Source organism: Odocoileus virginianus, chromosome 12 (assembly GCF_023699985.2).
Source record: "Odocoileus virginianus isolate 20LAN1187 ecotype Illinois chromosome 12, Ovbor_1.2, whole genome shotgun sequence".
Taxonomy (NCBI): Eukaryota; Metazoa; Chordata; class Mammalia; order Artiodactyla; family Cervidae; genus Odocoileus; species Odocoileus virginianus.
Window position 1 is genome coordinate 37,284,796 of NC_069685.1, and position 23,507 is coordinate 37,308,302.

Here is a 23,507-nt window from a genome sequence, read left to right on the forward strand (position 1 = left end):
TGATAAACTTGAATATAGGTCAACTGGGTTTATATGATCTGAGGAAAAGAAAGAAAAAAAGACTTTTAAGAAAGTGAACAAGGAAGAGTGTTCTGAGACTGTATCAACATAGCATAATGAGAATCCCAGAAGGATAGGAGAAAGAAAGGAAGGGGCAGAAAGAGTATTTGAAGAAATTAATGGCCAGAAGGTTCCCAAATTTGATAAAAAACAATAATTGACATATTTAAGAAGCTCAACAAGCTTCAAGTAATATAAACTCAGAGACCGGGCAAAGACAAAGAGAGAATCTTGAAAGTGGCAGGAGAAAAATGAGCCGTTGTGTACACGGATCTTCGAGATTAACAGTTAAATTCTAAGCATAAATAATGGGAGCCAGAAGGTAGTAGAATGACATATGCAATGTGCTAAAAGAAAAAAAAGTTTGCCAAAAATTCTATACTCAGAAAAACTATCCTTCAAAAATGAAGGAGAAATTAAGGCACTCCTGACAAACAAAAACTGAGAGATTTTTGTCACTAGCAGATCTGCCCTACGCCAAATGCTAAAAAGAGTCTTTCAGGTTGAAGTGAAAGAGCAATAAACAGCAATTGAAATCCATAAAAGAATTAACAAGCAATGGTAAAGATAAACTATATACGTAAATTTAAAAGTCAGCATTAGTGCATTTTGCCTTTTAACTTTTTTTCTGTATGATTTAAAAGACAACTGCATAGAACAATAATTATACAATTTTGTTGATGGGCTTATAATTTAGAAAGATACAAATTTTATGATAATGGTACAAACAAGGAGGAAGAGCACGGAGCTATGTTGAAACAAAGTTCTTGTATATGATTGAAATTAGGTTGGAATTAATTGAAACTAGGCTATTTTAAATGAAGATATTAATTAAATCCCCATGCCAACCACTAAAAAAAACCCCTCAGAAACATACAATAAAGGCATAACAAAGGAATTAAAATAGCATACTGGAAAATACACATTCACCTCAAAAGAAGGCAGTAATGGAGAAATAGAGAAACAAAAACAACATTAGGCATATAGAAAACAAATAACAAAATAACATAAAAATCCTACTTTATCAATAATTATAGTGAGTGTAAATAGGCCAATCAAAAGGTAGAGACTGGCAAAAAAAAATGATTCAAACATATACTATATATCCAAGTATAAACAGAAGCACTTTAGATACAAAATGCATATAAACAAAAGTTTAAAAAATGGAAAAAAGGTGTATCATGCAAATAGTAAACAAAGAGAGTTGGAATTACTATTCTAATATTAGACAAAGTAGACTTTAAGACAAAAATTGTTACAAGAGACAAAGAAGGATATTTTATAATGATGAAAGGATCTTAATGTCTTCCATGACATAAAAACTATAAACAAATATGCATCTACAGCAGAGCCAAAAAAAGAAAAAAAAGAGGAAAAACTGACAGAACTAAAGGGAAAAGTAGGCGATTCAACAATAATAGCTGGAGAATTCAGTATGTCATTATCTCTAATGAATAGAACAACTAGACAAAAGATCAACAAGCAATTAGAAGATTTGAAAAACACTAGACTTAACAGAAATCTATAGAATACGCCATCTCATGACAACAGAAAACACATTGTTTTCAAGAGCACATAAATTTTCTCTAGGATATAACATGCTATACCATAAAATGAGCCTCAATAATTTAAGAGGAGTGGAATCATACAAAATATGTATTTTGAAAATAATGGAACTAAATTTTAAATCAATAAAAAGGGAAATTTAAGAAATTCACTTGTATGTAGACATTAAACATAAACTTAACCTGCAAGTTAATGGACTTAACCTGCAAGTCAGAAAAAAAATCACAAGGGAGTTTGAAAATGCTTTGAGATGAATGAAAACAAATGCGTAACATTTAAAAACTTACAGGGTACAGATAGAGCAGTGCTCAGAGGGAAACTTACAGTTGTAAATAACTATATTTAAAGAAGAAAAATCTAAAGAGTCAAATCTTAAATTTCAAAACTCTAGAAAATGAAATGTAAACTAAACTTAAAGCAAGTAGAAGGAAAAACTAATAATATACAGGGCAGAAATAAATGAAATTGAAAATAGAAAAATAATAGATAAAATCAATAAAACAAAAGTTGGTTCTCAGAACATATAAAATAGTTGACAAATATTTAGTGAGACTAAAAATACAAGATTCATACTATAAATGAAGTAAATCAGACAGAGAAGGACAAGTACTATATGATATCACTTATATTACAAAACAGAAACAGACTCACAGATAAAGAAGGTGAACTTACGGATACCAGAAGAGAAAGGGGAGGAGGAAGGATAAATTAATTAGAAGTATGGATTAACAGAAACACATCACCACATATAAAATAGATAAGCAACAAGGATTTACTGTGTAGCACAGGGGACTGTATCCACTATCTTGTAATAACTATAATGAGAAAGAATCTGTACAACCGTAGCTAATACAATATTTAAACCAACCATAGTTAAATTTAAAAAAAGGAAATACAAGATTCAAATTGCCAAAATCAGAGACATTACTGCTGATCTTACAGAAATAAAAAGGATTACTACAAATAATGGTAAGCTAACGCTTACACCTAAATAAAGGTAAGTGAGATAAAATGGACAAATCCTAGAAACACACAAATTACTAAAACTGAAGAACAAATAGAAAATCTGAATAATTATCTAAGAGATTGAATTATAATAAAAAAAAAAAAACTTTCCACATGAAAGAGACTAAGTCTACATAGCTACACTGGTGAATTCTAGAAAACATTTATAGAAGAATTAATATCAATCTTTCAAAAATTCCTCCAAATAGAAGAGGAGGAATGTTTCCTTATTTATTCGTTACCCTGACAGTAAATGAGGCAAACTATAGACCAGACTCTGTTATGAATATAGATGCAAAAATCCTTAGCAGAATACCAGCAAACAAAAATTATATCCAGCAACATGTAAAAAGGTTTATACATTATGACTAACTGGCATTTGTCCCAGGAATGCAAGATTGGCTCAACATATGAAAATCAATCTGTGTAATACACTATATCTATAGAACAGGGGTAAAAACTACTTGGTCATCTCAATAGACACAGAAAGGCATTGGACTAAAAATCCAACACTATTTCATGATGAAAACACTCAACAAATTAAGAATAGAAGTAAATAGTCTTAATTTGACAAAGGTCATCTACAAAAACCCCACCACTAACATTTTTAATAGTGAAAGGCTAGATGCTTTTTCTTTATGAGGAAGAAGAATAAGATATCTGCTCACATTATGTCTATTCAACATTATAGGAGAGATTCTAGCCAGGGCATGTAGGTAAGGAAAAGGAATTAAAAACATCTAGATTAGAAATGAAGTTAAAACTATGTAGATTACATAATCTCATATATGGACAATTCTAAGGAATCTGCATAAAACCTGTTCAGTGTTAGTCACTCAGTTGTGTCTGACTTTTTGTGACTCCATGGTCTGTGGCCTACCAGGTTCCCTGTCCATGGAATCCCCCAGGTAAGATCACTGGAGTGGGTTGCCATTTCCTTCTCCAGGGGGTCTTCCTGCTGCAGGGATCAAACCCAGGTCTCCTGCATTGCAGGCAGATTTTCTACTGTCTGAGCCTCCAGGGAAGCCCTAAAATCTATTAGAACTAATAAATGAGTTCAGTATAATTACAGGATAAAATGTCAATGTACAAAAATGTATTTTTATATACTAGCAATGAATAATCTAAAATGAAGTTAAGAAAATTGCATTCACAATAGCATCAAAATAATAAAATACTTAGGAATAATTTAATAAAAGATGCATAAGACTTATAAGCTGAAAACTACAAAACATCACTGAAAGAAGGAAAAGACCAATTAAATGGAGAGACACAATGTCTATGGACTGGAAGACTTAACACTTTTAAGATGGCAATGTCCTTGAAATAGATCTATAGATTCATGCAATCTCTCTGAAGATATCAGCATTCTCTGCACAATTAACAAACGGATTCTAAAATCTAAATGGAATGCAAGGGACTGAAAATAGCCAAAACAATCTTGATAAAGAGTAATGTTGGAGGACTCACATTTTTCTATTTCAAAACTTACTACAAAGCTATAGTAATCAAGACAGTGTGGTACAGACAAAAAGAGAGACATGTAGATCAATTGAGAGTCCAGAAATAAACCCTTACATTTACAGTCATCTGATTTTAATAAGGGTGCTGAGACAATTCAATATGGAAAAATAGTTTTTTCCAAAAATTGGTGTGGGGATATTCACAAGCAAAAAATTAAAGTTGGACCTTAGCTTCACACCATATGTAAAAATGAACTCAACATGATTGTAGATCTAAATGTAGAAGCTAAAACTATAAAACTCTTGGAGGAAAACATTGAATATTTTTTTGTGACTTTGGAATAGGCCATGGTTTGTTAGATATGACATCAAAGAACAGGGTCAAAAGAAAAAATAGACAAATGAGACAATTAAGTAATCTTTATGTTTCAAAAGATACCATCAAGAAAGTGAAAGGACAGCTGACTGAATGGGAGAAAATATTTTCAAATCATACATCTTATGAGGAGTTGTATGCAGAATATACAAAGAACACTCCCAAGTCTCACAGTAAAAGGACAAATAACCCAATTAAACATGGGCAAAGAATGAATAGACATCTTTCCAAAGAAGATGTGCAAGTGGTCAATAAACTCATGAAAAAATGTTTACTGTAATTAGTTATTAAAGAAATACAAATAAAAACCACAATGAGATACGACTTTACACTTGGATGGCGAAAATAGAAAAGAAAGGCAAATACAACTGTTGATGAGGATGTGTAGAAGCTGGAACCCTTACACTGCCAGTGGCATCATAAAATGGCAAAACCACTTTGTTTTTTGAGTCTTGGATTTTTGGTTTTTTAAATTTTATTGCACTACAGCTGATTAACAATGTTGTATTAGTTTCATGGTGAAGCCATTTTGGAAAACAGCAATTTCTCAAAAAGCTAAACATAGAATTACCATACGATGCCACAATTCTACTCCTAGCTATCTACCAAAGATAAATGAAAATATATATCCATGTAAAAGCATACATAAATGTTTAATAGCAACACTATTCTTAACAGGAAAAAAGGTGGAAGCAACCCAAATATCTATCCACTGGTGAATAGATTAACAAGATGAATATTACTTGGCCATAAAACAGAATGAAGTATTGATGCATACTATAACATGATAAACCTTAGAAACATTATGTTAAGTGAAAGAAGACAACTCCAAAAGGCACATAATTATACAATTCTGTCTATATGAAATGTCCTGAATAAATAGACACATAGTGGATAGGAAGTTGATTAGTAGTTGTCAAAGGCTGGAGGGAAGGGGAAATGGGGAGTGACTGCCAATGGGCATAGGTTTTTCTCTTTAGGGCGATAAAAATAACTGGAATTAGTAGTGTTAGTTGCATAACTTTGTGAATATGATTTTAAAAAATTGTATTGTTTACTTAGACATATGGATTTTATGGCATGTGAATTATTATATCTCATTGTTTTAATGACACAAAGCATGATTGCTGCACTGAAGGTCAACCTATCAAGGTGTAGTGATAAAAAAAGATTCATTTATTCAAGAATCTGACATATGCAAGTACTCTTATAGACATTTGGGAATATTTCCAAAATATCTGCCTGCCTTTCTCTTCCTTTCCCCTATAATTTATTAGAGACACTGATGTAGTCTAGCAGAGGAACTGTCACTCCAGAATGAGAAGTTGGGGATCCATGGTGGTTCAGAGCAGGATGAGAAGGGTACCTGTTGGGGGGCTTTCAGAGGGTAGCAGGTTGGATTCCAGAAGCGGTGAGGAGGGCAGACACAGGTGGAGAGGGGGTGGTAGCAGTGCGATGCTGGTGATAGACAGGAAGACTGATCAAATAAGCAAATACATAAAGAGCATGCGAGCCAGGTTCCCCTCAGCAGGAGAGAGTCTCCCTTTCTCCCATTTGGAAAGGGAGAAAACTACAGCGAGCCTTCCAAAGCGCCATGTTGTCTAGGAAAGCTGTGTGCAGTGGCACCTCAATAGTATGAGGAATGCCCTGCACCCAGATCTTGGTTTCTAAGTACCATTTTCCACTAGAAGGAACTACAACCCTGGAATAATCCATTTCTTGAAGGAGAGGATATAACATGAGTGTGGGGAAGGGAAAGATGCATCTGGAACAACTCTATGTTAAAAATTAAGGAAGTGCTCAAAGAATGACTGGGGCGCATGTAAAGGACAGCAGAAGCCAGATCAAAAGGGCTCCAAAGAGTCAAGTCTAGGACAATTTGAGCATCAGAATGAGCGTCATGGATGATAGCCTAGTGAATAAAACAGGGAAACATGAACTTATAGTAATGTTAACTGATTAATTGAAAGTTTGACACAGATGAGATTTTTACAGAATTTCAAAGTATTTTCCCATAAAACACTCATAACAAACAGGAAAAGTAATTTTACAAGACAGAAGCCTGACAGATACCACTGATCAGTGACTTAAGTGAACGTCGCCAGTTGCCATTCTGGGCTATTCCTGTCCAAAGATGCAGAACCTAAATCTACAAGAGGAAACATAAGATAAACCCATCTGCCAGTGTTCTTCAGAAGGATCAAGGCTGAGTGAAAGTTGCAAGAAGATTGAGAAATTGTTCCAGAATGAAGGGGACTGAAGAAATAAGAAAACAAAAGTATGATTCTGACCTGAATCCTTTTGGGACATTTGGCAGAATCTGAATGGTGTCTGAGAATTGGGTATTAGTAATACAAATGTTAATTTTCTGATTTCCTTGAATACCCGCACCAAGGGATATTGGAAATAATTGACATGCATTACCGTACAAATTTAAGGGGGTAGAGCATGGTGGCTTGGTTAACACACGTTGTGAAATGATTACTACAATAGGTTTAGTTAACATCCATCATTTCATATGGATACAATGGAAAGAAAAAAAAAAACATTTCTCCTGTGATGAGAACTCTTAAAGATCAGTTTTGTTTCTCATATATCAGCGTTAACTATAGTCATCATGTTGTACATCACACCCCTAGTATGAATTTATCTTACAACTAAAAGTTTACAGCTTTTGACCACATTCATCCAGTTTCCCTTTCCCCTGTGCCCTGCATCTGGTAACATAAATCTGAACTCTTTCTTCTTTGAATTTGGTGAGTTTTGTTTTTTGCTTTTTTGAGATTCCACAAACAAGTGAGATCATATAGTAGTTGTCTCTGTATGACTTATATCACTTAGTATAGTGCCCTTAAGCTTCATCCATCTTGTCACAAATGGTAGGATTTCCTTGTTTTTTTTTTTTTTTTTAAATGACTGAGTAATACGCATTATTATGGATATTCATTGGAAGGACTGATGCTGAAGCTGAAACTCCAATACTTTGGCCACCTGATGCGAAGAACTGACTCATTGGAAAGATGATCCTGATGCTGGGGAAGATTGAAGGCGGGAGGAGAGGGGATGACAGAAGATGAGATGGTTGAATGGCATCACCGACTCAATGGACATGAGTTTGAGTAATCTCTGGGAGTTGGTGATGGACAGGGAGGCCTGGTATGCTGCAGTCCACTGGGTCGCAAAGAGCTGGACCCGACTGAGTGACTGAACTGAACTGAATAGACATTATATAGGTGTATACCACAATGTCTTTATCCATTTATCCATTGACAGACACTTGGGTTGTTTCCATGTCTTGGCTATTATAAATAATGCTGCTGTAAACATTGAGGTGCAAACATCTTTTCAATTTAGTGTTTTTGTTCCTTTTAGATATACTCCCAGAAGTGGAATTGCCAGAGCTTATGGCAGTTCTGTTTTTAATTATTTTGAGGATCCTCTGTACTTGTTTCCATAGTGGTTGCACCAATTCACATTCCTGCCAACAGTGTTTAAGAGTTCCCTTTGCTCTACATCCTCACCAATACTTGTTATTTTTTGTCTTTTTGATGATGGCCATTTTGACAGGTGTGAGGGGATATCTTACTATAGTTTTAATTTGTATTTCCCTAATGATTAGTGATGTTGAACATCTTCTCATGTGTGTGTTGGCCTTTCATGTATCTCTAAAGGAGAAAATGGGAAAATGTCTCTTCAGACCCTTTGCCCATTTAAAAATTGGCATATTTTTAAATTTTTCTATTGAGTTTTTATGTATTTTGGATATTAGCCCTTTATCAGATAGCCAGTTTGCAAATATTTTTCCCTATTACATAAGTTGTGTTTTCACTTCATAGATGGTTTCTTTTGCAGTACCAAAGCTTTTTAATTTGATGTAGTCCTACTTGTTTATTTTTTATTTTGCCATTTATGCTAATTTCCTCTAATTTTGATGATTATATTGAAGTTATATAGAATGTCTTTGTTTGCAGAAATTACACATGTAGGTATTGAGTTGGCCAAAAAGCGTCTTTGCAGTTTTTCATAACATTTCATGACCATAAACTGAAGGAACTTTTTGGCCAAGCAAGTAGTTGGGAATAATGGGTAATATGTCAATAATGTACTTTCAAATTGTTTAGGAAAAGAAGCCTTTATGGTGTGCCTCCATCTTTCTATAAGCTTGAATTTATTTAAAAAGAAAAAGACCTGAACCTTAGGGGTCTACTTAACACAATCAATAGAATGTTACATTAGGAATATTTGCACTACTTGGGGATAGTGGTGTGTGTGTGTGTGTGTCTGTGTGTCTGTGTGTGTGTGTGTGTGTGTGTCTGTGTGTGTCTATGTGTGTGTGTGTGAGTGTTCGCTGCCTTTGTGCATTTGTAACTAACACCAAATCATTACTGATGGCCTGACATTCATACTTCAAAACTTTCTAGAGCCAAACGTTCTGCTCTTTCAGCAGCTTTTGACTTTTATGGCTCATTTGTAAGTTCCATTATAGTGTGTGTAAATTCCCATAGTTAATGTGGCAATTGTATGTATAAGATCTCTAAAGTCTCTGACTTACAATTAATTTTTAATTTTCTATTGTTCCTGGTAATGTGAGATTACCAGGATGGTCTGAATTTAAAACAGATTATAAAATATTTTAGCACTTGAATGAAGACTAAGGACATGCAAGGATTTTTCTTTTCTAAGCTCTTCTGTGTCATTCCTTCTGTAATATATTATTTTTAGGGAAATGCGGCACATTAGTATGAAATGGTTTTCCTAGGAATCATGAATCAAGCTAGTGGAAACAGTAAACAGTGCCTGTTCCATACATTCTAACCAGCAGCTCTCTTTCCCTTTACGCTTTCCTAAAATTGTCCCTGGCAATTACTCTGTAGTCATGAATAAGAAAACTCAGACCCAGGAGGGTGCAGGATCCATGCCTTCATACCTGCCCTGGTGGGAGGGAAGTAACTGCAGAAGGGTCGGGCCTTAAAGTAACTCAGCTCTGATCCTCTCCCTCCTCATCCATCACAGATCCCCTGGGCCGGCCATGCTTCAGGAGGGTAATGCGCCTGGGAGGCAGTGATGAAGGAGGCACTTCTGGGTTCTTAAAGGAGCCCTGAAGTGGGAGGAGGAGAACCTGCTTCACTAGCAATTTATTAATAAGTATATGCTACCAGCTTCCATCAGATAAGTCAAATACAATGTGCTACCAAAGGAGGAAAACAGTTAAAAAACAAACAACAAAAAAAACTAAGATCATGGCATCCAGTCCTGCAAATAGATGGAGAAAAAGTGGAAACAGTGACAGATTTTATTTTCTTGGACTGCAAAATCACTGCAGATGGTGACTGAAGCCACAAAATTAAAAGACACTTGCTGCTTGAAAGAAAAGCTATGACAAACGTAGACAGCATATTAAAAAGCAGAGACATTACTTTGCCGACAAAGGTCTATCAAAGATCTTCCAGTAGTCATGTACGGATGTGAGAGTTGGACCATAAAGAAGGCTGAGTGACAAAGAACTGATGCTCTTGAAGTGTGGTTCTGGAGAAGACTCCTGAGAGTCGCTTGGACTGCAAGAAAATCAAACCAGTCAAACCTAAAGGAAATCCACCCTGAATATTCATTGGAAGGACTGATACTAAAGCTGAAGCTCCAACACTTTGGCCCCCTGATGTGAGGAGCCTACTCATTAGAAAAGACCCGAATCCTGGGAAATATTGACGGTGGGAGGAGAAGGGGATGACAGAGGATGGGATGGTTGGATGGCATCATTGACTCAATGAACACGGGTTTGAGCAAGCTCCGGGACTTGGTGATGGACAGGGAGGCCTTGTGTGCTGCAGTCCACGGGGTCACGAACTGTCCGACATGACTTAGTGACTGAACGACAACAGGGGTGAAGGAAGTCTTCAGAGGAGAGGGGTTGTCAAGGAGTAGCTGCCATTTGTCCCTGAAGGAGACGGTGGTCACAGGGAGAAGGAAAAGTGGGGGACAAGGCCAGAGGTCTGGAGGTGAGTCCTCCTCTGAGCTGGTGGAGGTGGGGGCGGCTGGGAGCACAGGGGTCTCGGCAGGGAGAAAACGGCCAGTGGGAGGGGCCTGGGGGCCCCGTGGGCAGAGCATTAAAAAAAGAAACAGACAGCGACCACCCCCCTTTGTGGACTTGGAGAGTGGACCTCTGTCCTACTAGCAATGGGGTGTCTGGGGGCAGGCTTGCAAGAGGTGACAGGGGCTCTGTGGTTATGGAGAGGAAGGAGGGGTCTGGTGGAAGAAGGGGTCTTCCCGTCCACTCAGCTCCGCTCAGTGCTGCCTCTCCTCCTGGCCCCAATTCCCATAAGTTCTAGAACCCACCTGTCTTTAGTTGTCTTCAAGTTACTTCCCTAGTGTTGGACTTGCCAGGAGTGAGGGCTGCACAGATCTGCCCCGACCCTCGACCCAAAGAACTGAGGAAGCCAGAAGACTCAGGGTCTAGGAAAGAAGCTTTGCAGTGGCCAAGAGGCCCTGGGCGCCTGGTAAAGAGGGGTTTGGGGGTAGGAAGCTCCAATTTTCTTCCAAATGAGAGTGTTAGTTGCTCAGTCACGTCGGACTCTTTGCAACCCGATAGACTGTAGCCCTCCATGGTCCTCTATCCGTGGAATTCTCCAGGCAAGAGCATTGGAGTGGGTTGCCATTTCCTTCTCAAGGGCATCTTCCAAATGAGGGATTGAACCTGAGTCTCCTAAGTTGGCAGCCTGGTCCTTTGCCGTCTGAGCTACCAGGGGAGCCCAAGGCGAATACTTATCCTATGATCCTCGTGTCTTTGCCCCGAGACCTGGCCCTTTACCATGGACAAGCTGTCCTCAGAGAATATTCTAGTTTAAGGGTGTTGGATTGGGAAAGGGGAATGAAGCCAGGATCTTTGCTGTGGCTCATTGTCCAAAGCCAGAGTCTGCCATCACCAAGTTGGCATTTCCCTGAGTTCCTGAGGTCTCAGACCCAGCCGGCGTGTCTTTCAGGAGAACTCAAGGCCTGGCTCGCCCCCAGCTTCCCAGCATCTGACCTGTTCGGCTTGGAAGGATGCCTGGAGCAGTCATGGTACCCAGACAAAATGATCGATAACCTTCCTAGATAAGTGTTCACCTTGGAAGGTAGTTCCCTGGGGAAGTGGAGGGGCAGAGTCTTGAAACTTCTCAGGATGCTGGCTCAGGGCTTGGGGGCCTTAGCTTTTCAAGCTATCACCACGATCACAACAGAAGCAGGTGAGTCTCCAGCATCTGAAAACTGGTGGCCTTATTTCTAACATCCTTCCAGTGTGAGGACCAACCAATCTGTTCCTGTTTCAGGCAACCCAATCCTTCTATTATGGATGCGGAAGGAAGCCCCAGTCGTGGTTTTATCGCCTGGCACATGGGGGATTACGAGGACACCAGCCAAAGAAACTCCAAACGGGCCGTCCTCCTCCGACAGAGCAAGGCAGCCCTGCCGATAGCGTCCAGACCGCCAAAGCTGCCGAAGCTACCGAAAAAGGAGGAGGTATGGATCATTATGGAGAAAGAAATGGCAACCCACTCCGGTACTCTTGCCTGGAGAATTCCATGGATAGAGGAGCCTGGTGGGCTACGGTCCACAGGATCACAAAGATAACTTTCACTTTTCACTTTCATGGGTCATTAGCTTTTCTGAGTCATTCTGGAAAAGGCTAAGCTGTTTTAACATATGACTTACTGCTGTTTATAGTAATGGGCTTCCTTAGTGGCTCAAATGGTGAAGTACCCACCTGCCAATGCAGGAGACCTGGGTTCAATTTCTGGCTAGAGAAGATCCTCTGGAGAAGGGAATGGCCTCCCACTCTAGTATTCTTGCCTGGAGAATCCCATGGACAGAGGAGCCTGGCGGGCTATAGTCCATGGGGTGGCAAAGAGGAAGACACGACTACATTTTCACTTTCTTTTTTACTTTTCATTTAATAGTAATACTACAAATAATCGATTTTATCGCTCTTTTCAACCTATCAAAATGTTTTGTAATTCATATCGGATTTCCACAGTGATGTCTATATAGGTGAGTATTATTCCAATTTTACACATGAGGTGTGGCTTAGTCCTTAGAACCACTTATATATCGTATGGTTTAACCTAGAGAGCATAGACATCTGCTTGGTTTCCAAAACCTGAGAAACCTCTCAGTCTGTGAAATGAGGTCAATCTATAACCAATCCTTAAAACCCCACAGATTGGTCAACAGAGTTCCCAGTTCAGATTCAAGGTTTTCTCCCCATTACTGTCTGAATGTTGAACAAGTTGCATAATTTCCCAATGTGGTTTTTTTCATTCATAAAATGGGGATGTTTTTATCTGTCCTGAATGTTTTGTAGAGCTACCAGGAGAGTCAGGTGGAGAGTGTGTAAGCATATATTCAGACGAACAACCATTTCCTGAGGTCTTCCTGCATCATCCCACAGCAGATCCTCTCTGTAGTCATTTCAGTATGGAGTGTGGCAAGAACCTTCCCTGATAGAAGATGACCACACTAGCTCAGATACACTGCCACTCCTGTTCTCTACCAGGAGAGAGGCTGCTTGCCCCCACTGGAGAATCTTGCCACTGCCCTAGAATATTGCTTTCCCTTTGGCACCAGAGTTCTGTTCATCAGGAGTTGTCTGTGTGACAATTAATTATATATCCATCTGAAACACTCTGTGAGGAACCAAGGAAGTCCTCAGGAGGTCCTGCCCCAGGGATGCTCTGAATTGAAGAAGGGAGCTTTTGGCTGCTGACATTCCTATGTGGTCTGAATTTTGAGCTGGGTCCAAGTGAGATTTATTGCAGTGTGTGTGAAAGAGGCTTTAATTCATTATTTTCTACTAGTGAATTAATTTTGTGTAGAACTAGCGTGATCATGGAATGATCCCAAATGCATCCTACTAAATCCAATTGAGAAGCTTTTATGCATTAAAAAAAAATCTGTTGAAAGACTGACTTTGGAATGATTTCAAGCTTACAGAAGAGGTGCAAGAACAGTACAAAGTGAACTGATACACTCCTCACCCAGAATTGTTGATTGGTAATTTTATTTGCTCTAATGTTTTCTTTCTACACACACACACACACACGCGCACACACACACACACACACACACACACACACACACACACACTTTTGTTTTTACTGAACCATTTGAAGGTAAGTTGCAGACATGGTTTTGTTTTACCTCTGAAGATTTCAGGGTGCATTTCTTAAGAATGAGGGGGTTCTCACACATAACCATGGTACAATGATAAGGTATAGCAAACTTAGCACTGATACAGTGTTACCTAATCTACAGTTCATAACCAGATTTTATTAGTTGACCCAGCGGTGCTCTTTGTCATGTTCCCTGACGAAGTGTTTGATTCAGGATTAGCTCTTATGTTTAGTTCTCAAGCCTCACAGCCTGCTCTAGTTAGGAACAGCTCCTCAGCCTTGGTCTTTCATGACACTGATGTTCTTGAGGGCATTGTGGTAACCCAGTTGAGAAATGAGGAGGGATTGAAAGAAGGCAAAGGGGAAGGGGAAAAGGCGATGCATTGGGACCCAAAGAAAATAAGTTCAGCAGCTCTGGTTACCAACTGGACATGGGGAAAGACCTCAGTAACTACGGGAGAAGGCAGTGGAGGCCGACTGACCCCAGACCTTATGAGATGAGGCAGGGAGGCAGGGGGCAGTGAGAGAGTAGGAAGCAAAGAGGTGAATGCCAAGGAAGCCTCTCTAGAAAATGCTCAGCTGTCAAGGAAGGAGAAATTGAGGGTAAAGAAGGGGGACAGGGGGCCTAGGAGGAGGCTCAGTAGACTGAGATCTAGCGGGCCAGGAAAGGGCTGATGACTGCTGGCTGGAGGTTTCAAGAACACAGAGGGCAAGGCTCAGTGTGGGGATTAATCCCCACTCTCCCACCACAAACGGGGTGATACCTCCTCCCCTGCCATCTCAGAGGCTGTCCTCACTTGGGCTCTGCCTATTCTCCGGCACCCACTTTGCAGCACATACTGAGTCTATGTGAATTGCCTCTCAACCCTCAAGGGGAAGCTGTGAAGTATGTTAAAGATCTTTGCTTCCAAGTATCCATCCTATAACCCGGTGTGATGATAATCTGGCTCCCAGCTGTGTTGCTGGTTCCTCATGTATGTCCTTGGGCCAATATCTTAAGTACCTGTATTACTCAGGGGTTCTCCAGAGGAAAAGAACCAATAGGATGGATGGATAAAGGGACAAATGGATGGATGGATGGATGGATAAAAAGACAGACACACAGATTGCTTTCTTTTAAGGAATTGGCTCATGTGGTTGTGGAGGCTGGTGAATCCCACATCTACATGTAAGCCAGGAGGTTGGAGACCCAGGCAATTGTGTGAAGGCTGCTGGAAAGCAGAATTCCCTCTTCTTCAGGGGATCTCAATCTCTGTTTCCTCTGAAGTCCTCCCACTGACCGGATGAGCCTCCCCCTCATGTTATGGAGGATTATCCACTTTACTCAAAGCTGATTCATCTCAGTGTTTCTCTCATGAAATGCTTTCACAGTAACATCACACTGGTGTGAGACCAGATATCTGGGTTGTTATTGTTGTTCAGGTGCCCAGTCACGTCCGACTCTTTGTGACCCCATGGACTGCAGCACGCCAGGCCTCCCTGTCCCTCACCATCTCCCAGAGTTTGCCCAAGTTCATGTTCACTGGATTGGTGATGTTGTCCAGCCATTTCATCCTCTGACACCCTCTTCTCCTCCTGCCCTCAATCTTTCCCAGAATCAGGGACTTTTCAAATGAGTCGTCTGTTCACATCAGATGACCAAAATACTGGAGCTTCAATTTCAGCATCAGTCCTTTCAGTGAATTTTTAGGGTTGATCTCCCTTAAGATCGACTGGTATGATCTCCTTGTTGCCCAAGGGACTTTCAGGAGTCTTCTCCAGCACCACAGTTCAAAGGCATCAGTTCTTAGGCACTCGGCCTTCTTTATGGTCCAACTCTCACAACCTTACATGACCATTGGGAAGACCATAGCCCTGACTATATGGACCTTTGTTGGCAGAGTAATACCTCTGCTTTTCAACACATTGTCTAGGTTTGTCATTGCTTTCCTGTCAAGAAGCAATCATTTTCTGATTTCATAGCTGCAGTCACCATCCACAGTGATTTTAGAGCCCAAGAAGGAGAAATCTATCACTATTTCCACATTTCCCCCTTCTATTTGCCATGAAGTAATGGGGCCATATGCCATGATCTTAGTCTTTTTTACTATTTAGTCCTAAGCTGGCTCTTTCACTCTCCTTCACCTTCATCAAGAGGCTCTTTAGTTCCTCTTCGCTTTCTGCCATTAAAGTGGTATCATCTGCGTATCTGAGGTTGTTGATGTTTCTCCTGCCTATCTTGATTGTGGCTTGTAACTCACCCAGCCCGGCATTTCTCATGGTGTGCTCAGCGTATAGGTTAAACAAACAGGGTGACAGCAGACAACCCTGTCATACTCCTTTCTCGATCTTGAACCAATCAGTTGTTCCCTACAGGGTTCTTAGGTGTTGCTTCTTGACCCGCATATAGGTTTCTCGGGAGACAGGTAAGATGGTCTGGTAATTCCCATCTCTCTAAGAGCTTTCTGCAGTTTGTCATGATCCATACAAAGGCTTTAGTGTAGTCGATGAAACAGAGATGCTTTTTCTGAAATCCCTTGCTTTCTCTATAATTCAGTGAATGTTAGCAATTCGATCCCTAGTTCCTCCTCCTTTTCTAAACCCAGCTTGGACATCTGGAAATTTTTGGTTTGCATAATGCTGAAGCTTAAAACTCAACATTCAGAAAACGAAGACCATAGCATTCCAGTCTATCTAACATTACCTCCTTCCTGTAGTCTTAAAAAAGTTGGATTAAAACTCAACACTCAAAAAAATAAGACTGTGGCATTCGGTCCCATCACTTCATGGCAAATAGATGGGGAAACAATGGAAACAGTGACAGACTTTATTGTTTTTGGGCTCCAAAATCATTGCAGATGGTAACTGCAGCCATGATATTAGAAGATGCTTGCTCCTTAGAAGAAAAGCTATGACAAACCTAGACAGCATATTAAAAAGCAGAGACATTACTTTGCAGACAGAGGTCCATCTAGTCCAAGTTATGGTTTTCCAGTAGTCATGTATGAATATGAGAGTTGGACTATAAAGAAAGCTGAGCACCAAAGAATTAATGCTTTTGAACTGTGGTGTTGGAGAAGACTCTTGAGAGTCCCTTGGACTGCAAGATCAAATCAATCAATCCTAAAGGAAATCAGTCCTGAATATTCTTTGGAAGGACTGATGCTGAAGCTGAAGCTCCAATACTTTGGTCACCTGATGCAAAGAACTGACTCATTTGAAAAGACCCTGATACTGGGAAAGATTGAAGACAGGAGGAGAAGGGGACAACAGAGGATGAGATGGTTGGATGGCATCACCATCTCGATGGACATGAGTTTGAGTATGTTCTGAGACTTGGTGATGGACAGGGAGGCCTGGTGTGCTGCAGTCAGTCCACGGGGTTGCAAAGAGTTGGACATGACTGAGGACTGAACTGTAGTCTTAAGATGACATGATTCAATGTGGTCTTATATTGCTACAAAAGTTACATTTAATAGCATGTTTTTCTTGAGGCTGTATGCATCAGTGATAGATTTCATAGTAAATATTTTGTAATGCCCTTTATTTTCCTAAAATAAAATGCATAATTTTCATCAACAGACTAACTTACTTACACACATAATTTATGACAAACCACTGTAATGTCCTAGTGGTACTATTTTACAACTTATATTAATATATAGTTTAATACATAAATATTGGGGCATTAGTAGTTTAGAAAGTATAATCATCAGACACTTGCTTCCAAATGGAATCTCCGTGAAGGCAACAGCTCTAAGTAGCTATAAGCAGAGACGATCAGAAGACTGTGTTGATGACAAACTCCATGATAAACACAGCTACTGGTAATATGGTTTTCCAAATGTATGTCAGTTCTTATTAACATCCTAAACCTTACAAAGTAAAATCTTGCCTCAGTTTATACAACAGTGGCATTACCTAGAAAATTAGGTACATATTAAGATCATGAGAAAAGTATGTTGTGCATTTATCTAAAGCAGAATTAAATTCTCAGCTTAAATCATTATAAACAGGTTTTCACCCATATGAACGGCAGCAGGATATGTAAGTCACACAGGAGGTGGGATAACCCCTTATTCCGTGGTGTCCAGCACGTGACGAGAGTTTCTCTATCCCTGGGAGATTTGCTCTGCTCCCATCCACTCTGTGCCTGGAACCCTCTCCCATTACCTGCTCACCAAACACCCCTGCTGAGAGTCACTAACATTTACAGTGGGTTTGTTTCAGTGTGAATTACTGGAAATGAGATGTCTAAGTCTGATTAAACAGACAAATCATAGGCAGTACCAAGAAAGTGTTCAAGATAAATTCAGAAGGTTTATTGCACCAGATGCCACAGAAAAATGGATCAAAGTAATATGTGAACAAGTTTTAAGAAAAAAGAATTCCATACATTGATACTGGTATCTATTTAACTGATCAAAAACAAAGTCCTATCAATTTGTTGTAATGGAACTTCAATGATAACAAACCAATCCTGGAATTTTCTCCTTTTTAAACACCACTTAAATTTAAGCATATTGCAGTCTTGCTTCCAAGATTTATGGTTCACCAAATGTGGACATTTAAAAATTAACATTCAGAGGGGGCTGCTTGATTTAGGCAAATATTATATTAAAAGGTTCCTGCCCCCAAAGCACAATAGAAAACAAATGGTTCACATTTACCAAGAAGCTCAAGACTTTTTCAATTTATTGGTGAAAGTATGCATGGACAAAATACTTTCAAAAGCACATGTAAGTGGAAAAATCCAGATATTTAAAAGAACTGTAGGGTCACTTTATATTCTTTATTTTTATGTACAACCAACTCCAGTGAGGAACCTAAAAAGCTACTGACTGAATTTTATAAAATCTCAGGACCTAATTAGAAGAGCCAAAACAAGAGATTAGTATCCTTTAACAGGCGGGGATTTCCCTCCCTCGAAAAAAGTTAACTTTGAAAAATATGATAAGTTTAAAAAGTTGTGATGTGTAAACGGCAGTTCCATGGGATGTGAAAAGTTTATCGTTACTTTCATTAAAAAACAGCACACTTCAGAAAAATGGATTGGAGCCTGTACAAAAAGCTATTTAACACTGATAAAAATAAAATACTTTGGAATTATGCACAAGTATGGAAGCTACATTTTAAGTTTTCATTGTCATGTTTAAACGTACACAAGTATCTTTACATTCGTATCACTCGTCAATCTACGAAAAATTAAACCCCGACATGCTGGAGGAAGGCCTGAACGGTAACGCTGGTGCATACCCGCTCTGTCTGCCCCCATTCGCCTGGACAAGCAAGATGCTACAAAAGGTACACTCAACAGGTAAGACGTCAAAGTTGAAGAAACCCTAAAGGTGGAATCCTGTCAACTGAGGTAGTTTTCTCTATTTGTACATTTTTTTTTTAATTTTGTTTTTTTCTTGAGGTGGGCCTGGGCGAGGGCGGGTCCCTTCCTCACCTCTGTGGCTGAGACAGAACCCGGCCCCGGGGTGGTGTCTGGCGTGTCTCCACCCAGTTCCATGAGATTCTTTTTCCACTTTTGGGAAGAGGTTGTGTTTACGAGAGAACAGGTGGATGTTGTTGAGAGGAGGAGGGTTTACAGAAGAGCAGCAACATTCCTGGTCTGTGGTGCAGGCGGCAGCCGTGAGGGGCGGGCTGCCTGGTGTCCTGAGGGGTCTCCCTCGTCACCTTCTTCTGGGGGAGGGGTGCATGCAGAGGCCAAGCTAGTTTCCTCAGCTGCCAGGGGCTGGGCCACATCTTTTCTGTGTGAAGTTGAGAATTGACCATTTAAAGCTCAGCTTCCCTGGGCTGGGTCTAATGCTCCACAGGCCGCTACCTGCACTGATTTTGCATCTAGTTATTGTCTGTAAACCCTGGAGGGTGGCAGGGGAGGGAAAGCGTCCAGAACATGCCAGTGAGAAGGGAGTCAGAGACTGGGGGATGCTCAAAGCCGGTGCAGAGGGGACGCTGTGAGCTCGCTCAGCACAGTGCATCACACGTAAGGGACACAGATGGGGAGAGGGCGGCCGTGGGCAGGTCCGCGACAACCGCCACGGTGTCATGGGACCAGGGACTCTAAATACCCGTCTCATCTCGGACGTCAGGCAAAAGGAAAACAGAAAACAGATAAAGTGGACATCGCTTTTATGAGAGAAAGACATAAAATACAAATTAAAGATTTTTAGAGTCTCGAGACCCTCTGCGCTTCACATCCTTAAAAAGAGAGAGAGAAGGGGTACTTCCCCGATGGTCCAGTGGTTGGCACTCTGAGCTTTCACTGCCAAGGGCCCAGATTCAATCTCTGGTAGGGGAACTAAGATCCTACAGGCTGAGTGGAGCAGCCAAGGGAAAAAAAAACCCAACACAATTTCTTAAAAAGAGAGGGGAAGGCCGGAGTTCTGACCTATCCCTAAGAACCACTCCTAAGAAAGAACACACCTCTTTTTTTCCATTGGTCCTGCTGCTCTGCTCTTTCAAACAAACAACTCGCATTTATCAAAGAATAAAGACAGAGACGTATGTAACTTGGGGTTTGGGATTAGGATTTTATCACATAGCAAATCTGAAGACAGAGTACTCTAACTCCTGAAAGGGAAGTCGTTTCATATTCTTCGGTGCAGAAGCTACACGGAAAGGATTGGCATCGATTTATAAAGAAGGAGATCAGAGCCTGGTTAGAATGAACGTCCTCAAGGTCTGCAGGTGTTAACAGGTGTGCTGTTAACAGGGTTAGCCCTGCCTTTTAGCCACCAATTTACTAGTCTTTTCCTTTACCCTGGATGTCAGGACATCGCCTGCTTCACAATCAGTAAACTAAAGTTTGTATCAACAGAAAATTCAGCGTTTTTAAAAAGCAAACTACGCTCATACTTAAGCAATACTGCCTTGTGGCAGGTTTTATACTACAGGGCAGTCAATTTCTGGGAAGGTGTTTTGAAAAGGATGTAGGGTTTGGAAGGCACAGAGATGATGGAGTAAAAATTGAGCTCATAGATGGATTGTTTAGAAATGTTCAAACTGATTCATAAGTCATCCTGAACTGTTGCAAATTTCACTTCCCACCTGGACAGCTGTGCCTTTTAAAGTGTAAATAGTCATCTGTATTAACTGTTACAGGAAAAAGGTGGCTTTAGCTGGAGGGATTTAGCCACAGAAATGCTCTCGAGCTTATAGAAATAACTTTGGTAAACGGCCCCTTTGACAAGGCTGCTGAGAGCTCTGAAGTCTCAGGACGAAGCGAGAGGGGTCGGACTGTGCCCTCCGCTGCTGTGCACTGTGTGGATGGGACGAGGATGCTACATTGATTCTCGGGTTTATTGCACCAACAGTCCATCCCTAACCTACCCGTGGCTGCATCTCAAACAAGGGAAAGTGGGGGAAGGCCGGAAGCAGTGGGTCCCTGGAGCTCTGCTCCCCACAGCCAGCCCCCTCGTGCACTCTGCCAGATGGTGACACCAGAGCCAGCGGAGCAGAGGCAGTACACGCGGGCTTCACGACACCGCGGTGCCTGGTGCCCAGGGTCCCCGTGCTGATTGCCTTCTCGGGACAGCAGGATCGCTTCCTCCAGCTTGGGGAGCTCACGCTTGCACTCTGGGATGTTTCTAGCAGCGATGATGCCTGCGTCGCTCAGGCCCACGCTCAGGTCCCTGGTCACCGCTGTGCCCTCAGCGCCCATGCTGACTCGAGGGTGATGGAGGCCTGACTGCCCATGCCAACACAGACGCCTGGAGTCAGTAAACCTACGGCTTCCAGCCAGCACCCGGGAAGCGACTCCCCCTCACACAGCACAGCGTGGGGAGGACCGCGTCCGTCCGCCCTGCTGGCGCCTTGTGGTCGCAGGGAGCTGCCGTCCTTCCTCCTCCGGCTGAGAATCCGATTTTCTTCAAGGAGGAGCTGTCCTGAGCATTAGCTTACAAGAGTATCTGGGCGACGTAAGGAGAGTGAGTGCTCGCAATGGCCGTCAGCAGAGGCAGGTCGTTGGACTCGATCCTGAATGTGGAGAGAGGGGAGGTAGTTACATTAAAGTGGCAGGATTTATAGGAGCGTCCCGCTGCCAGATCCCAGGCCTGCCCAGTGGGCAATCAGAACAGAGGGAGGCAGGGAGACGGTGAGCCTGTTCCTGAGACCCGCCCTCCCAGGGTCCCGGAGCCTTGGATGGTGCAGTGGCAGCTGTGTGCATGGGACCAGGGCCTGTATCCCTGCACAGCCTCTGCACGACACCTCCTCCAGTCAGCACTCCAGGACTGCACCCCGAGTCTGCACTGGGTCCAAGTAAGTCTCCGGGAACCCAAGATGTTGACAGTGTCTTCAAAACCCCTGGGCTTTCTTCAGTGGCTCACACAACCGAGACCCCTGCCCAGCGTGCACTTGACACTCAGACACCAAAGCCACCTCCTAAGAACAGAGATAGAGTCAATGAGGGCGGGGGAGCACAGGCAAGGGGCCGCTGTGTGTCCTGGAAAAGCCAGGATGGTCTCGGTCCTTGAAACATGTTCTAACGCTGTCCTTTGTTTCCAAAATCTAAAAACTAAAAATAGAACCAAAGAAGGCAGCTGGCATGAGCTCGTGGTGTCTTCCCTGCCTTCTGCAGTGACATTCAGGGTGACAGCAAGTTCCCAGCACCGCAGTGCTGCTGACCTGAGAGCAGGAGGCGGGTGAGGAAGGGCTGGAAGGGGCCCAATGAGGCACTGAGGGGCCTGAAGCAAGGAGGCAAAGCCACCTTCAGGGGTGGGTGCTGATGGTGGGCACCCATCAGTCAGGGGCCAGGCAAGCGTCCTAGAAATAAGAGCTGCACAACCCACATCAGAAACCCAATGAGGCAGGACTACTGTGAGGCTGGTGAAGAGATCTAAGCAAAAACTACAAAAGTAAATGCCTCAGAAGGGGGGAATATTTTTAAAGTGAACTGCGTTAAAAAAAAAAAAAAAGTATGGCAGGAAACGCTGAGAATGGAATAATACAGTAAGTCATATCCTGGGTCTGACATGAGAAGTCCAGCAAGAATGCGAAGGCCTGAGCCTTGAAATGATACAAGTTTGACTGGCAAGCCTAATAGAGAATTTTGGGATTGACGTTTTACACACGGTATTTTCTTGCCCCAAACTGGGGGGATTTGTCATTACAGGAAAAGGGGAGACAAGGCCTTATTGAGACAATGTTGTTTTGTTACTTCTCTGTGGAAAAACTGAGCAGAGAGTAAAACGCAAGTCCGAATTTCTTCCCCCCAGAGAAGTTAGGGCAAACAGCCTCTGGAAGATGATGTAGGACACGGATGACATGCACACCTCCTCTTCTAATGGGCTCCCAGGAAAAGGCAGGAGAGTCCGGCCACCTGGGACATGCAGACGGGCTCCAAGTCCAGGGGGGTGGCCTTCCTCACCTCCCCCAGAAACGGCCAGGAGCCCACACCCGCTGTCCCACAGCCCGTGACTCCCACATCCTAGTGAAATGCCTAGAAAGGGGCAGCTGGAGGAGGATTACGTGCTCCACTTTCAAGGATAAATTAACGCCGGGGAGGAGGCTGACCCTGGAGCTCCAGCTGAAAGGTCTGAGAGTCTGTTTCTAGGTGGGAAACTCTGGTGTCCCTGGGGAGCGGCAGGGGCTGGACGGGTCAGTGGGTACAGCCCGGGGCAACGGTGGCACTCCACAGGACTCACCCCAGCACGACGCTTAGTTCTTTCACGTGCACACGCGTGTGTCCACGAAGGTACTCGGACAGCATCTTGCTCTTCAGGTACATCTCCTGCAGCCTGTCCTCCAGGTGCATGACGCACTGCAAAGCCAACCACACTCGGGATGAGCTGGGGACTCAGATCTCCGCCAGTGATTCAAGAGCTGGAATGCCCTCCATCCTTCCGAAGTACACAACTGTGATCTCATCTCTATAAAATATACTTAAGGGATTGCAAGCCAGTGCAAATC

The 23,507-nt window shown here is 41.9% G+C and overlaps 2 protein-coding genes across 8 annotated transcripts in view; one reads left to right on the forward strand and one right to left on the reverse strand.

Moving 5' to 3' along the window:
• The window catches only part of SPMIP2 (sperm microtubule inner protein 2), a 123,181-nt gene that overhangs the window by 97,624 nt on the left and 2,050 nt on the right, over window positions 1–23,507 (forward strand). Inside the window, exon 4 of the mRNA XM_020901446.2 lies at window positions 11,775–11,964. Coding sequence (XP_020757105.2) covers window positions 11,775–11,964 — 190 coding nt within the window. The remainder of the gene's footprint in view (window positions 1–11,774; window positions 11,965–23,507) is intronic.
• The window catches only part of FNIP2 (folliculin interacting protein 2), a 124,074-nt gene continuing 118,459 nt past the window's right edge, over window positions 17,893–23,507 (reverse strand). For all 7 annotated transcript variants that reach the window (XM_070474922.1, XM_070474925.1, XM_070474920.1 and 4 more), the window contains 2 exons: window positions 23,243–23,358; window positions 17,893–21,575 (listed from right to left, as the gene is read on the reverse strand). In XM_070474922.1, coding sequence (XP_070331023.1) covers window positions 21,497–21,575; window positions 23,243–23,358 — 195 coding nt within the window. In that variant the 3' untranslated portion in view covers window positions 17,893–21,496. The remainder of the gene's footprint in view (window positions 21,576–23,242; window positions 23,359–23,507) is intronic.